Source organism: Gekko japonicus, unplaced genomic scaffold, assembly GCF_001447785.1.
Source record: "Gekko japonicus isolate JY-2015 unplaced genomic scaffold, Gekko_japonicus_V1.1 scaffold1483, whole genome shotgun sequence".
Taxonomy (NCBI): domain Eukaryota; kingdom Metazoa; phylum Chordata; class Lepidosauria; order Squamata; family Gekkonidae; genus Gekko; species Gekko japonicus.
The window spans coordinates 250,374-268,001 of NW_015163134.1; the positions used below are offsets into that span (position 1 = coordinate 250,374).

At 42.7% G+C, this 17,628-nt stretch overlaps 1 protein-coding gene across 1 annotated transcript in view; it reads left to right on the forward strand.

The window, feature by feature from the left end:
* Positions 1-7,675: 7,675 nt before the first annotated feature.
* PIP4K2A (phosphatidylinositol-5-phosphate 4-kinase, type II, alpha) overlaps positions 7,676-17,628 on the forward strand; it is a 75,142-nt gene continuing 65,189 nt past the window's right edge. The window contains exons 1-3 of the mRNA XM_015406958.1: positions 7,676-7,686; positions 11,289-11,400; positions 11,832-11,929. Coding sequence (XP_015262444.1) covers positions 7,676-7,686; positions 11,289-11,400; positions 11,832-11,929 — 221 coding nt within the window. The remainder of the gene's footprint in view (positions 7,687-11,288; positions 11,401-11,831; positions 11,930-17,628) is intronic.

The window sequence follows — 17,628 nt, forward strand, 5'->3', positions numbered from 1 at the left end:
ACCTATCTTTCACAGTACTTTGGAGTACACTGCATTGAAACTCAGACTTCCAGAGAAATCTCTCGTGTGCCCTAGACCAATGAACTTCAAGTACCAAACTGGAAAATGGCATACTTAAACTGGGTATTAACTACTGAACTCCATTATAAGGACCAGACTGAGCTGTATGAAACAGCTTACATAATCATCCAAATACTTGCAAAACCTGGATGAATGTTGTGCAGCTGCTGCCTTTACATTATAGTACCCTGAAGGTCTGGGGAAATGGACAGTGAAAGTGAACCGGGCTTACCTGTACCGGAGGACAACCAGCATCTGGAGGGGGTTGCTATTTTCCACTTTGGACTTGTTTAGCCTTCCAGCTGCCATGTCTTTGCTGTAAGCTCTTTAAGTCATGCAGCCAAATCGTTAGGCAGGTTGTACCTTTTTACTAGACTGGCGAATCCTAAAGCAGAATATCCTGAAGAAAAATCTCTTTGAAAAGAAGCAATATTGTCTTCTCTCTCTCTCTCTCTCTCTCTCTCTCTCTCTCTCTCTCTCTCACACACACACACACACACACACACACACACACACACACGCACAAAAAAAAAAAAGCTGAAGAGTGACCACAGTTTGTTTCTGTTCTATGGTATTAATATTTGAGAACAGGGAAGTTTTTGTTTTTTAGAATCTTTTAACTAGGAGCCACACTTTGCTTATAGGAGAAGGCTAAGTGAAGTCCTGTTTCTCTTGAACACTGTCAGGCATTATAAACATGGTTATGAGCTGCTGAATTACATCAGGCCCACACAGGCTTGGAGGCAGAAAAAAATGTGAATGTTACTGCAGCAAGATCCAAAGTGTCTGGTGTCCTGGGAATAGTGAATTTGCATCCTTTCATCATCAGGAGAGGGCAGTGGGCACAGACAAATGGAGTTATGCTCTTTCCTCCTCTAACAAGTGAAACTTAATTCCATCAGGTTCATGATTTTTAAAAGAAGCTTATTTGGCCTTAGGTTGAATGTTATCTTCATGCATAAACTTTCTAGACAGGAAGTTCAAATTAGAGTCTTTATGGAAGGGCACTACCTGCATCTGGATGTCTGAGCTTTTAGAAAGCAGTAGAACAGAGGCTTAACCTTTTTTCCAAGGTGTGTACAGGTAATTTGGATTCTAAAAGGGATCTTCTAGTCATGTGGTATACATAGATATTACACCACAAGTATTTCTTGGTGTTCAAAGTATGTTAAGTTGGTGGAAGTGCTATATTGCAAATGTTAATAATAAGGCTGAAGATGGTTCCCAATTTCTGCCTCAACTCTACGAACATCCAGCATCAGGAACTGAAGTTTGCATATCTCTGTTCCCCCAGTGCAGCAATTCCAACATGATGTATATCATTATGTTTTCTGGCGCTTGTCTGCTGCTTGGTTCAAGAACCTGGAACAGGACAGAAAAAAAATGCTACTGAGTGAGCTAGTGCAATGTTACCCAAAGAGCTTCACTGAGACTCAGGGTGAATTACACGGTGTAAGTCAATGCAATCAACAGGCTGGGACATCCAGTAAGCAATGTAATTGGGTTAAGATTGCAGAAATTTGAAAGCAAGCAGAAATAGGAAACAAAGCATAAGTATTAACTTGTTAAATGATGCTGAAATTATGGTAGGATTATACAGCAGCAGTATGTACTGTACACAGTAGAATAATCTACAATTGCTTTCTCTTTGTTAAAACAACTTCCTGAACCATTTCATCATTATAATATAGCTCTGTTACCTCTGTAAAAATGCCCTTCTGAATAATTCTTGGCCATATAAACAAACTCTGTGGCTGTGCCAACCTCTCCTTGTAGCTCTGAAGGCAGCACACCCTCTTCCCATTCTTTGGAAACTTAAAACCAAGGAACTGGCTGAGCCATGTTCTTCTACTTCCCTGTTGAAAGAGATCTTTATTCTGTTCCTCAAAACAAGGAACTGGCTGAGCCATTTTCTTCTACTTCCCTGTTGAAAGAGATCTTAAGCCTGCAGGATGCATAGCATGTCTGCAGGGAATGCCCATCTGGAATCTGCTGCCTTGATCACAGGATAAAGCTTGACATGGAAACCTCTGGTATTCTGTGATCAGCCCTGGCTTCTATGGTAGCCATTTTGTGATGGTGCCTATTACCCTTTCTCAGAATTCAAGGTTCAGCAAGGTTGAGGACTTACCCTTTCATCAGGTCTGACTCAAGGCTTTGTATTTGCACACTTCCCTCTTAAGTGTGATACCTTCACCTCTCTGTGTAGATATGTGACATGATATTGGGTGAGCTTTGCAATCCCAGTGAATAGGTTTCAGAATGTAGCTGTAAACAGGAATGAAAGTACAGTAACCCACCAACCTAGAAGTGGCCTGTGATTATGTTGCTTCTCTTTAATAGAGTCCTGATCAAGGGAGTCAGTTTATTTTGTGTGAACAAAACAAACTCAAACTGTTTAATTTGTAAGCTCCCCTCTCCCACATTTCCTTTATCATATCAGTGAGGGCTATTAAAGTAATGCACATTATTTATAGGGTTGGCTTAATGGTGGTGTCAAAGCATGCCTACTATTAAGCTGCATTACAACATCCTATAGCTGTAGTTTGATTTAAACTGAGGTGGGAAGGATCAGAAACTGGTCAGATCTACTTAAATCTTTGCCATTGTGGGCTTTTCAGTTTATCTGTTCAGGGTAGGATGGCTTAGTCCTTTATGGAAGCTGTAAGGCTGGAAGCATTTTTGAACTTACAAAGTTTTTCTGGTACTACATTTGTTGCCTCAAGATTTGCCATAGCTGGGGGTGTATAGAAACATAGAGCTGGAAGGGACTTCAGGGGTCATCTAGTCCAACCTTCTGTACAACATAGGAAATTCACAACTACCTCCCCCTCCACTCTCCCAATGACGCCTCTCTATGCACAGAGAAAGGCAAAAAAATCCCTCCAGGATCCCTGCACAATTTGTCCTGGAGGAAAGTTCCTTCCTGACCCCAAAGTGGCAGTTGACGTTACCCTAGGCATGTAAGTAAGGACCACGAGAGCTGATATAACTCATTGGTGTGTCATCATTATTGTTGGGGAAGGGACATCTCTCTGCTGTCCTTTGTGTAAACGTGAAGTTTTATTTGGGGTTGCAGTGATGTGCAAACTTCCATTTCTTGTCAGACTGTTCATTATTCCATTCCTTATCAGTTTGTGTCAAACAAGGAACCACTTCATGCCTGGACTCTCCATATTGCTTCCTTGTGTTCACTCTTACTGGTAGGACAACAAATTTAGAGTCAAAAATGTACGAGAGACCCTCCACAACCTGTAGAGCACTGGGAATGAAGAGGCGAGAACCCATCTTTTTCTTCTCTCATGCAAGTCCATGTTCTGGAGGCTGTTGCTACTATCTGCCTGAACAAGCCTGTGGAAGGAAGTGAGTGAGGGAAGATGTGGTAGCAGCATTTTTAAAGTTTGTGAGCAGCATGTATTGGACCACACAGCAAACACACGCTCCTGATATACTCCTTTGGCTGAGCGGGCCCAAGTTACTGCACTTGGTTTCACGAGTTCTTGGTTATGGCTAGCTTAAATATTCAAAGCAAAGGCTAGGAAGGCCCAGTGTTTTCCATTTTCTTGGTGTTGGCAGCTGCCCAAGCTAAGCTCTGTGGCCTGCCTGTTCTACACCATGAGTCCCCTATGCTGCTGACCTTTCCTGCTGGCCTGTATAGTGATGAGAATGCCTGTACTTGCAGAGCTTGCTTAGCTGCTGAATCAGGCTTGGTCACAAATGGTCTCACCTCTGCTGTTTTAATCTTAGATTTCTGCACAGACTTGTACAGGGAGTAAATAGATATAACTTGCTGAATTTGAGCTGTAGCTAAGTGAATATGTTGGGGGGGGGGATCCCAGTAAGGCTAGTAGTGGGGAAGCTGTGAATGGTGTTGTGGAGACAGGGAGAGAGCCAAAGATTGCTTATTCACAACTACCTGTGAATGGTGTTGTGGCTCCTATAGAAGCTGGAGACAGGGAGAGAGCCAAAGATTGCTTAGGCCTGATCGGGATTTGCATACTGCCTGGTTGGACTTGGGGGTGGAACAGGCATTTATACTAGAGAGGGGCAGAAACCTAAATATCCTGGTTCAGTTCAAGGTTCAGGGTAGCCATCAAACTGAACCCAGAACTGAACTGAGCCTGGCCCTCTCTCCCTGTAAGGTTTAAAAGCGCAGGTTACCTGGAGTGGAGATCTTTCTTGTGCAGTCTGTGGAAATGTGATCTGAATAGCAGAACATGGTGTCCCACAATATTCCAGAATGTAGTCTTCAGTTCCCCCCATCTGTGCATGTGAAGAACTACATTCATAAATGTGAATATACCTTGTTTCTGTCCTTTCACAAAAGCATCCAAAACACATCCTTTCCTGAAAGGTTCCCATCTCTATGAGAAAAGTGGCAGAAACATCAAATCAACTAGAATACCACCTCAAGACTAACTGTTCAGAAGCAAGTTCCAGTGTGTCCTTGTTCTTCTTAAAGTAAATAAGGACCCCTGACCTGGATAGCCCAGGCTAGCCTGATCTCGTCTGGTCTCAGAAGCTAAGCAGGGTTGATTCTGGCAAGTATTTAGATGGGAGATCTTCAAGGAATAACAAGGTTGTGACATGGAGGCAGGCAATGGCAAACCACCTCTGAAGATCTCTTGCCTTGAAAACCCCACCAGTGGTTGCCATAAATCAGCTGTGACTTAATGGCACGTTTGATCACCAAGGAGTACTAGACCAATTCATAGAACTCCTGTATATGCTCTTGAACTTGAGGGGCAAAAAGAGCATAAGCATGAGTTTGCTAAACCAAACTAGCTGTTTATTTTAGCTCTTATTTATTTATTTAAAAAAGACTGTTGGTTACGTCATTATTATTATATTTGGTCATAGCAAAGTGCTTACAGGGAGTGTGTTGAGTAGAATCCTGATTATGCATCGATAACTTTTTGATTCCCCCCCCCAGAGGGGGTAGCCCTCGTAGCATGCTGCAGACAAAATAATGATGACTCTCTAGTGGTACCTTAAATACAAACAAGAGATCAAGAGTTTCCCACAAGTGGAAGGTGCACAACTTGTTGTTCTGCCTCAGGCTGTAGTGTCTCTTGGGCAAATCTGATGGTTGATCTTGTTTGCTATAAAACTTTAGCTGTAACCTCCCTGCTCATACGTAGTAGAGTTCAGTGGTAGAAGTAAGATGTGCCTGGATAGCATTTGAAGTTAAACTGTCCAGGCAGGAGGAAGTTGGATTTGTGAACTCTATGAGGAACCATTTATCTGTATTTATGTTGATTTTTTTAAAAAGTTCTTGGCTTTTCAATTTAGCTTCTGTCTCTGATCTGCTCTGAAAAGGTTGAAGTTGAATGAAGTGTTTCATCTAACTGCTGGAGACAACTCTGGATTCTTTTAATATTAAACAAAATAATTAATGTAAAGAAAATGACAGAAAATTGATTCATTTATTCCATCTCAGGCATTTCCTGCTTGTCATAACTTGACCAGGTTAACTAAAGTGTGATTACATTGTTAGTCCCATAGTAGCCACATGTACTACCCAAAGTGGTGTTTCACAGGACCTGGTGTAATGTATAAACCAGCAGATCCAACAGCTAGCTCTAATAATATGCTAGCTCTAGAAACTCTGAAGAATACTTTTCCATCCCACCAATTCTGCTGTAGTATTTGAACATGGGAAGCTATACACAGTTGAACAGTTGGTCCACCTATCCCAATAACTAAAAGCTGTTTTCTTGGCAAAAGTCTTTCCCAGTGCCACTACCCAAGATTTTTTTAGTTAAGGATAGCAGGAATTGACTGGAGAACTTCCTGTGTGAAGGCCACTTGCTCTACTACTGAACAGTAGTGACACCTCTCCCTATCTCCTCATCTTGTATTAAAGAGCTTGGTTGTGAAAAGCTGTTAGGATGGTTTTTTTAAGCATTTAATATCACGATCCATGTGGACATTATGAGGATCTTATATCTTACCAAAAGAATCTTCCTAGCTTGGAGCAACACGGTACAGCTTAATCATTGTTTTTCAGGAAACTGCATCTTTGATCAGCAGATGAGACAAAAAGCTCCATTGTGCCCTGGTACACAGAAAGGTTCAGTAGTGGTTGTCTCCTCCCAGACCTTAAAGCTAGGCACCAAAAGTCTTAAAACAATTGATTCTTTTTCAGTTTCTGTTAACAGTCTGTTTAATTAAAGATGCTGTGATTGAACAGTATGAGAACAAAGGCTTCTCAAAGCTTGCCTTGCTGTGCCGGTCTCCATTGTGTTTAATTCCAAGCTATCTATCCACAGCTAGTCAAGCATTGGTGGTATTATTACCTTCTGTAAAAGCTGTAATCTAATTTGTTTTCTGGAAGAAATGTGGGTTGCGTACATGGCATAAATGTCACTTCAGCAATTAGCAAGAAATGTTGCAGCTATGTTAGCACAAATAAATGAAAAATCAGCCAATTCAGAAATAGAAAATAACTTTAAACTTCTTCATCTAGGGTGAAATAACACCAGATATGGGCAACAAAAATCTTGGTTGTTTCAGCCCTAGGTGAAGATTAAAGCTATTTGAAGTACTAGAGAGCCACTAGAATTTCTTTATAACTAAGAGGTATCACAGTCTAAAACCATTAAATTATAACATGGATATAAAAATGATTTTTCTGTTACTGTGGAATTTAGCATGGAGAATGTCTTGGGCAAGATGCCCAAGCTTTCTATACTTTAAGCAAACCTGATAGGGTAAAAGACTCCATTTTATCATAGCTTAAAATTGCAAGAGGCAAGGATGTTTTCAGCCTGTTAACAAAGGAAACATAGTTTTGGTGTCAAGGTCTATCTCTTGTTTACTTAGTGCAAATCTGATTGTGCGGTTCTTATGTTGTAAGTTTTCCAGTGTCCATGTTGAAGGCAGTTGGGAAAGTGGAAGAGCCAACATGGTATGGATTGACTCAGTAAAAGAAGTCACAGTCTTCAGTTTGTAAGATCTGAGCAAGGCTTTTAATGATAGGATGTTTTGGAGGATGTTACTTCATAGGGTTGCCATAAGTTGGAAGTTACTTGAATGCACATGTTAATGAGTAAAGTGATGGGAGATGGTACATGTATATAGTGGTAGTTACCACTAAAGTTACATCTGGTTTACCTAGTTCCCCTGGGTGTTCCAAATCCTGCCCTTCCTCCCAGCCCTCCTGCACCACATTTTTAAAAACTTAAAATTAACTTTAATTTATAAGAGCAGCCAGGAGTTGATGCCTTCTGCTAGCCCTTTCAGGTTGTGCTGGTTGCTTCCCTTTTGTTTTGAAACCTTACAAAATTAAATTTAAAGGTTAATTATACTTATGCATATGTTCCCATAGTTTCTCTACTTTTCCATTTCTGTGTATATGCATCATTAGTTAGAATAGATTTTTGTGATGAGTAAGTGAAGTTCAGCTTCATAAAAGGTTTACCAAGGAGTTAATGGGAGATAACTGTGCAACCCTAACAAGGGCTTAAACCCTTATAAGGCCATGAAAGTCAGTGGGCTTAGAAAGATGTAACTGCTTATGATAGCACAATAGTTTTATGAAATACCTCTTGAGGTAAGTTGGCATGACTGCAAGGCATAGTCTACAATTGAAGTTGTGTTTACTTTATTAACGATGCCCAGGAGGTAAAACGCATGAATTCTGCCATGCTTGCCATTAGAAAACCAAGTCTGTGGATCAAATAAGGTTGGGTATGAAAATATTTCAAAAAGGAGGGGATAACAGTATTCACTTGAGAATGCTGGTTGTCACACAGTAACTGTGTGAAGGGTAGGTATGATGTAGAATGCTAATGAGAGAAGGCAAGAGTTGCAAGAAAACTCTCTGTTGCCATGATGACTGTAAAACCTGTGAATTTAATGCCGCTCTTTTAGCTAGGAAAGAAATGGTTTGTAAAAATAGTTTAGTGAGAAGGGACTTGCTCAATTTTTTTTTCTTGACATGTTTCAATTTCTGTGGAAGATGACAAGTTCTCATGTAAAATATGGTAATTGTGGGATGAAACAGAAAATGACTGGATATCTTAAAAACTGAAAGTTGGTAAATTGAATGCATTTCCTTTTTTAAAATAAATGGATGTTCTTGGATCACAAATCCCATTGTGCTTCCCACTCTTGATGGAATTCAGCTGACCCTTGCTGACTCAGTGAAGAGCCTCGGGATTATACTGGACCCAAGGTTATTGCTGGAGAAGCAACTTAATGCAGCTGCACAAAAGGCTTTCTTCCATCTCAACCTAGCCCATAAGTTGGCCCGTACCTTGATGTGGCTGATTTGACTGCCTGGATCCACATCGCAGTAACATAGAGGCTTGACAACTGTAATGCAGTGTATATTGGTCTCCCCTCAAAATCAACTTCATTGTACTCCAGTCATTGTAGAATGCTGTGGCCTGGGGATTATCAGGAGGTGGACAGAGCATGCATATTACTCCCATTCTGCAGTCAGTCCACTTGCTGCCCATCAGTTACCAGGCTCAATTTAAGGTATTGGCTGTCACATACAAAGCCCTTCACAGCCGACCCTTGTGTCTGCAATACCACCTCTTCCCCTGTGCTTCAGTACAACATCTTTGCTCCTCTGAACAGGGCTTTCTGCAGGCACCAACTTGCAAATAGGCAAAATCCAACAACTGCCTGTACACGTGTCTTCTCTGTTGCCCCCCCACCTTATGGAATGGTTTGCCTGAGAAGGCCAGGGAGCTCCCACTCTCTGGCTTTCTGCAAACTGTGCAAAACTGAATTATTCAAAAGAGCTATGCAGGGTCACACTATATGAAATGATTTGCAAAGTTACTTGGATAAATGATTAGGGACTCTGGCGTATACTGCTATGTATGGCTTATTGCAAGTAGGACCCTACTATGTAATTTTGCATCATTTAATGTGTCATGTTAATACTTGTGGTTTGCTTCAGTTCTGTTTTTAGACCTCCAGTTGGCTCTGCAACCCTAATTCTATTGAACTAGTTTCTTGAATGTCCCATCTTGTTGATTGTATTGACTCACTCTGTGTAATCTGCCTTGAGTCCCAGTGAGAAATAAAGAAAAGAAACACAAATGTCTTAGAGATCCACTCAGGCACCACATAGCATAGAAACTTTTAATTTTCATGCTACAATGGCAATAAAATTGCAACACAGGCATGCCTACAGCTGGAGTTCCAACTACTCCCACCATTGCCTTGGTGGTGGGCAAAACTGGAGGTTGTAGCAGTGCCATATAAATTCTTACTAAGGATTAGGTTATATGTTGAAATTAATACCACGGAATGCCCATTGGAAAGAATTGATGTAACAGGAATTCCAGTTTTGAAACAAATTCTGTTGTCATTCTTGTAAGTGTGTGACTTGAGGATGTAATGCAGTGGGAGTTGTATTTAGAGGGTAGAAGGAAAGAAGATTTGGAATAATGAGGAAGACCTCCAGGAAAGAGAGGAGGCAAATGGAGTGGTAGGGCACAGCAGCCAGGCAAGAGATAGGTGATTTTATAGGATAAATGCTGTGGCCTATGATTTTAACTTTGTATCTATATGCTACATTGTATGTACCTTTTTGCACATTAAAAACATTCTATAGTTTTCTTGTGCTTTTAAAAAACAGTTGAATTGGTGGTCATGTCGCTGTATAAATCAAATCCTCTCACTCTTAATAAATTACAGTTTAAATGTGATAATCTTCAATGGCATGAAGTGCTCAGGGACTATAGATGGTGCAAATGGAACTATATGTATCTCTTAAAGATGTCTCTCTTAAAGAGAGCCAGTTTGGTGTAGTGGTTAAGTGAGCGGACGCTAATCTGGGCGAACCGGGTTTGATTCCCCACTGCTTCACTTGCAGCTGCTGGATGACCTTGAGCAAGCCATAGTTCTGTCAGAGCTGTTCTCTCAAGGACAATTCTGGAAAGAGCTCTCTCAGCCCCACCTACCTCACAGGGTGTCTGTTGTGGGGAGGGGAAGGGAAAGGAGTTTGTAAGCCACTCTGAGACTCTGAGTGAAGGGTGGGGTATAAATCCAATCTCTTCTCTCCTCTGAGTTCCTCTCCTACAGCAACCATGTCAGGATGTGGTCTCTGTATACATGTTGCCCTGTGCCCAGGTAGCTCCGTGATTCTGTCTCTGGCTTCAAGGCCTCACTTGGATGTCCCTTCTAGTTAATATTATTATTTTTTAAATTTAAAACATTGACATCCCACCTTTCTTTTCCTTACAGTTGTTAGCAAAATCACAAAGCAAGTAAAATAAAAAACTGAGTTAATAGAACTGTAGCAATATTCCAAGCAACAACCGGAGCAATAAAGCCAGTGCTCAGCCCTTCCTGTCCCTTGGCCTTATGTGGAGTTTTATCCCAAATTCTCAATGAAACTCTGCCTTGCTTTTCTGAAGTGTGCCTGTATTGCCCCACTTCGTTACCCATTTTTTCCCACTAGAATGCCTGTCTCCTACCTCTCCTCTCCCAAAATAGCATAATGTCCTCCAGACACTGAGCACCAGTGTTCCCTCTAAGCTGAGTTAGTGTGAGCTAGCTCACAGTTTTTTAGCCTCCGGCTCACTCATTTTTGTCTTTGCTCAGGAAGGATGGCTCCAGAGCAAACTAATTTATGCAATAGCAAAGTTGCTTGCTCACAACTTTAATGCCAGTAGCTCACAAAGTAGAATTTTTGCTCACAAGACTCCACAGCTTAAAGGGAACATTGCTGAGCACTACCTCATCTCTCAGTAGCCACTTCTTGCCCTGGTTCCCTGCTCCTCTGCTCTTTTCCTCTTTCAATTTTTTGCTCTGTGCCCTTCATTCAGTGAACTTCTGCAGTCCAGTCCAATGAACCATTCCTGTCCCAAGAGCTAGTACGAGATTGTAATCCAGGCCGTGCTGTTCACTGTTCCTTCTCTTGTAGAAACTGAACTGACAAAAACGACAGCCCACACCCCCTGAGCTAGTTGGAATGTGTATGAATATTTATTTATACATTCAATTTATATACCGCGCTAACCTTTTTGGCAGGTCTCTGTGCCATCCCCACCAGCTCAACCAGTCTGTCTCAAAATTCTTTAACACTAGAAATGCAATATAATATAGGCAGTTCTAGTTTAAATTGTGCTACTTGGCAAACTTATTGGGAGGCAGTTCCCACTGAAATAAATAAAACTTCCCCCCAGGTTAACAGACCTATGATTGAGGAATTGGTTTTCAATTATTATCTATTTAATTTCTTTGCTCCTTTTTTTAAACAGAGGCAACCTTAACAAATGTGTTCAGACTACATTAATCCCAGAGAAGACAGGGATATTCATGGCCCTCATTAGCAAGTTTTGGGATGAGGTGGCAGTGAAGTCAAAAGAAGATGTACATGCCCCTGAGTGTGGTAGACCTCATGCTGGCCTTATGTAGTTGGTTCATGCCAAAATGGTCACAAAAGAAGACTAGGATGTGGGTGAAGTAAAGGTAGGTGATGCAGCCGGTACAGTGTACATGCTGTTGGCATTGCCTGACCATGATATCAGTAACCGAAAGACCATGATAACGTTTTACTGGAGAGTCTGGCAGTTTTGGGGGGGCTTTGAGAGCAGGTGTTGTGTAATGACTTGGAGCACAAGCTAGGATAATTCCAGTCTGACTCGTTCTATGGGCTTTTTAAAAAATGAGTGAAACGCCGTTTTCAAGTCCATAGTCCCAACACAACAACAGCAACAACAATCTATGATTGGTGTCAAGAGGCACCTATTTCAACTCTTGCGATCAAATTTCTCTAAACAGTTGCATTTTTTCCCCTGTAGATCAATGAGCTGAGCCATGTTCAAATCCCTGTTATGTTGATGCCGGATGACTTCAAAGCATATTCAAAGATCAAAGTGGACAATCACCTTTTCAACAAGTAAGTGAAGGGAAGTAACACTCCTTTAAGTTTTAGCAAGAGTTATAAATTCTAGCTTTATTTGCATGTGGATGGAAGTCAGGTATTCCCGATAACCTTGAATATTTTTTTTGTAACTATAGCTTGCTGAGCAGTAAAGAATTTCCTTTTTTCATATCAAATGCTCTTGTTTATAAGGCTCTAGTGTATAAATATTTGACCACAGATTCTCATTTTCTGTTTTTGAAATGCAGATTATTGTGTATTGTTTCAAATTTCTAGTCTATTCAGTGTCTAAGAGCAATGTAGCAATAAGTTAAAAGCATGCATGCACTGTTTAAACCAGCTTAATGCAGTAAATAAATCAAACATACATCCCTGCCCATTCATACTGACTTAACCTAGTTGCTAAAAGCCAGCACAAATGAGTTTTTCCAGTGCTTCTAAAACTATAGTGTGTGTGTGTGTGTGTGAGAAGAACCAGAAAGAAGGGTCTTCTCATAGGGAGCAGTTACTAAGGATGCTTTTTCAAATTACTCTGCAGGTTGGTCTGGCAAACATGATTCATCCCTTGTAGATTGTGGGTTATGAGTAGGGATGTGCATTCGGTTCGTCCGAACCGAATGCATCCCCGAAAATGGCCCATTCGGATCCCTTTCGAGCTGCTGCAGGCCGCTGAATTGCCGCCAAATTTCGGCGGCAGTCCAGCCCCATTATAAGTAACTTTTTTCCCCACCATAGAGAACAATGGAGGGGATGGGGCAACCTATTTGAGGGCCCGTAGAATTGGACCCCCTGGTGCAATGCTCTTGAAACTTGGTTGGTATCTTGGGGAGAGGCTCCAGCAGCTACTCTGCACGTTTGGAGCCTCTCCCACAAGCCCCCTCCCCTCCAGCCCCCAGAATATACCCAATGTTTTTGCCATTGACTTCAATGGCCCATAGGATATAATGGGGCTGAAATTGACATTCGGCTGGCAGAAAGACTCCCCAATCCGCTGGTACTGATGAAACTGACATGTGGGAGTCTTACTGCCAGCCGAAATTGATTCTGCCCCATTCGACTGAATCATAAGAAACTTAAAGTGGGGAGTTTTACTGCCAGGCGAAATTGATTCTGCCCCATTCGACTGAATCGGAATGGGCCGAATTTTTTTATTTATTTTTTGCACACCCCTAGTTATGAGTCAGGGTCTCTTGGGTGTATTAAACCCATCTATTGAGAATTTCATACATCAAAACCAGCACAGTTTCTGGAAGCAGATAAGACACTCAGCACAATGATGTAATGTGCTTCTAATGATGATGCATTGTCGTTAGGAGATGACACCACACCAGGACAATATTCTACCAGGGCAAACCCCCAAAAAAACCAGGATTACCGTGGCGTGCATGACTTGTTGCTAGATCTGAGTTCTGATCGTTGGGAAACTGCTGTGTCTGTTTGGTCCTTAGAAGGGTGTAACCATGTTTAGGTTTGTACTGCCTGTCCTGAAATTGCTGGCACACTGATGGATCCAGGTGCTGCTGCCCAGGCTGAGAACCACATTAAGCAGGGGGAAAACTGATACTGCCAGTGAAAATCTTTTTCCTCCTTCCATTAGACGGATCAGGTTTATGGCTGGCATAACATGCCAGATGACAACATACATTCATCCAGTGATTGTGTATAATCCTTACAGGGCTTGGGTGGTGGAAGGTTTGTGGGAAGTTTTCTTGTGTAAAGTTCCAGGAAGAAAGTGAGCAGCCCTTCCTTGCTGGCAGTTTTTGGATCTCTCTGCCATATAAATAAACAGATCCAGAGTCATTCATACGGGCTTGCAGATATCCATCAGGGGTATCACCATCTTTTTAGGATCAGTACTGGAACTTGCCCAAAGACTGAATGGACTTAAACTGTATCAGTTCTATCTGAAGCTGCGCAAAGATTGGCAACAAAGTCTGCAGCTGTGCCTCCATATACTCCACAATTTTGTGCAAGCACAACTGGAGAAGTTCATTTATTGTGACCCACACTCTCTAAAAAGCCTTGAAGTGTATGTGCCATTCTGCATTCCAGATGATAGTCTTTATTCAGTTTATTTTTAACATTTATTAGCTGCCTTTCTACCTTACGGAACTCAAGGTGGCTTCCAGTATAAATAGAACATAAAATATAAAAGTACATAAAACACATAAAAGGCCATGAATTAAAATCACAATCTAAGACTGCTGACAGGCAGAAAAACTGAACTTATTTAGTACCATCCTGTCCTGAAAAAACCCCCTTCTTTAGCTACCTCTTTAAGATTGAGGGGGCCAGGTGCACTTCCTTGGGGAGCATGTTCCATAATTGTGGGGCTGCCACTGAAAAGATCCTCTCTTGTGTACTCATCAAATTAGCTTCTTTTATTTTGTTTGTCTTTTGATTTTTTTTAGTTTCTAAGCTACAAAACTACAGAGTCAGGATAATGGAACAACCTAAAATAAAGAGTAAAAAGGATCCATAATACAGAAATATAAGGATCTTCTTCGTGGTCTCTGTGCATCATACCCTTGGGATAGACTGCGCCTGTGCTGACCCTGCTCGGTATCCATGACACCTACACTTGTCTCGAGCTAGCAAAGGATTTTCGCGCCTCTCCCAGGTCACGCGCCGGCTCACTGCGCATGACCAAGGGGGGGCACGCAGATCCCACCAATTCTTTTCTGACCGCCGCGTTGGTAGGACGCCTTTTGCCTCGGTCTGCTAAGTATCAGTTTCACTTTCAAAAAATCGTGTAGTTAGTCTGTTTTTTCCTTTATTTTTCACTAGTTAGTATTTTTCCTTCGGATTTCTTGTTGGATTTCCCTCCGCTGGCCTATGGCCTCGCGGTGGGGTTGCTTTAAGCGGTGCAAGACCTGTGGTCTTAAGATATCCCCCACCGACGGACATTCTCTCTGTCTCATCTGCCTAGGGGAGTCCCACTGTGTGTCTACGTGCAGACATTGCCGAAAATTTTCCAACCAAACCAGGAAAAATAGAGCGGCACGTTTGCAGTTGGCCCTGATGGAGAAAGCACTCTCTCCTCAGTCATCTTCACCGCTAGACACGTCCGGACACGCTTCAGTGTCAACTTCGGCTCCGGACACTCTCATTCCCGCTTCGGGAACGTCGACGGTCGCAATAGATGCTTTAGCACCGAAAAGGTCTATGTCGACCAGCGACAACCCCCCGTATCTTTCAAGATCCGGAAGCAGGGGATATCTGATGCCGTACCTTCCAAGATCCGGAAGCAGGGCAAAGAGACTAAAAAGCCAATAAAACCTAATAAGGACGCTCATCCAAAAGTCCATAAGGTTTCGGCCAGTCAAGGTCGAGCTTCATCACCGGAGCACAACCATCTTGTCGTTTCTGACTTCGACATGGATTTTACCCAACATATACCCATGTCGGGATCTGATATATCCAGTCATCAGTCTCCTAATGCCTCACCGGCTCACGGTGTCGAAGATCGACACCGACCGTCTTCACCCTTAATGTCCTGGGATGAAAGACAGTGGCATTATCTGTATGGAAACCAATACCCATATCCTTGGGTCCTTCCACCCCCTCCTCCAGTAGAATGGGATCGTCAGTCAATGTCGTCTCGGTTATCTCAGTATCGAGATCGATCGTCAGTACCGAAACAACCAATATCGATGCCACAACCTTGCCCGGCTGTGCCCCCATCGAATCCGTCGATACCGACGTCAGTTCCGTTACGGCCCGATTTGCCAGTACCGTCCCCTGAACATTCCAATGCCTCGTGTGGCTCAGAAGTTTCATCCAATCAGGGAGATGATCCAGATATGCCTTCCCCCCCTCCTGATGTTGAAGCAGATCTTCCTATATCACCATCAGAGGATGTTAAATCCGACGGTGATTGCATCCAACGTATGGCAATGGATTTGTCCATGACACCTACACTTGTCTCGAGCTTTGTAGATGACAATGTCTTCGACATCATGCATTCAGGCACCTCACCTTTGGTGGCCTTGCCTTTGACAAAAGTCCTCTTACAGACCGTTAAAGACTTTTGGAATCATCCTTCTTTGGTTAGTGTGTCTAACAAACGTTTAGACCACATGTATAAGATCCAGGAATCCGGAGCTGAGTTTTTGTATACCCATCCAAAACCCAATTCCCTAGTCATCTCCTCGTCTACTAAAGGGAAATCGAGTCACTCTGCTCCATCCGACAAGGATGGAAAGAAGCTGGACTCTGTCGGTAGAAAATTCTACACAGCCGCTGCAATGGGCATTAAGATGTCTAATTATGCAGCATGCATGGGCCGATATTATGGAAACGCCTATCGGATTTCCTTCCTCATATTCCTAAAGAATGTCAACCTCAAGTAAAGAAAATTCAAAATGAAGGAGTGGTCATGGCCAGGCATCAAATTAGTGCTGCTGAACATACGCTGGAATCTGCGGGCAAGACCCTAGCTACTTCTGTTGCGTTGCACAGACACACCTGGTTACGCTCTTCTTCGTTGTTGTATGACACTAGGTCATCAGTGGAAGATCTTCCCTTTGAAGGGTCTGGACTGTTCAGTTCCACTACCGACTCGGTATTGCAAGAAATGGACGAAAGCATTAAAATGTCCAAAAGCCTGGGGATTTCTCCCTCTGCCAAATATAACAAACCCAAACAGTGGGTTAGGCAATCTTGGTCGAATAGACAGTCGTCTAGTAAGTCGCCTACTGAACAGTGGCAAAGACCACCTATGTCGCAATCTCGGCCTTTCAGCCATAAGGCTAAAGGGCAATCCTCTGGTTCCTACAAGTCGAAACTTCCCAAGAATTCCAAACAGGGACTTTGACTTCAATGTCAGCCCTTCCATACATCTGGCCCCGTTCCTCCCCGCCTGGTTGAACATCTCCACGGACACGTGGGTCCACTCGATCATACAACACGGATATCTAATAGAGTTTTTCCAAATACCTCCCTTTTCCCATTTTGTCAAAACTTCAGCGTCAACCGTTCTACAGCAGGAGGTCCACCGTTCTACATCAAAGAACGCCATAGAGCGAGTACCAATCACGGAACATTGTTGGGGGTTTTACTCCCGATATTTCACTGTTCCCAAGAAGGACGGAGGCCTCCGTCCAATTATGGATCTCAGATTACTCAATCAGTTCATTACCTACAAAAATTTTCGAATGACCACTCTGCAAAGCATTCTGCCTCTGCTGTCCCCAGGTACCTGGATGGTCACCCTGGATTTGAAGGACGCGTATTTTCATGTCTCAACAGACCCTCGTCACAGACAATTCCTCAGGCTCACGATGGGAGACGATCATTACCAGTTCAAAGCTCTCCCTTTTGGGCTCTCTACTGCCCCAAGGGTTTTTACAAAGGTAATGGTAGTCGTCGTAGCACACCTACGTCTTCAAGGAATTCAGATATTTCCGTACATAGACGACTGGTTGCTAGTGGCATAGTCCAAGGAGTGTCTCCTTCGTCAAATCGCCCTTACCTTGTCGACCCTTGCATCTCTCGGTATTCTTGTGAATCTGCAAAAATCAATGCTCCAGCCCGCGACGCGGGTACAGTTCATAGGGGCTATCATAGATTCCATAGCCACTTGAGCTTTCCTTCCCTGTCAGAGGGCGGAAGCTATTTGTCTGGAAATACGTCGGTTATTCAGATCCAAAGTGATGTCTGCAGAACGCATCCAGAGGATCCTGGGGCTTATGGCTGCGACCACTTTGGTGATC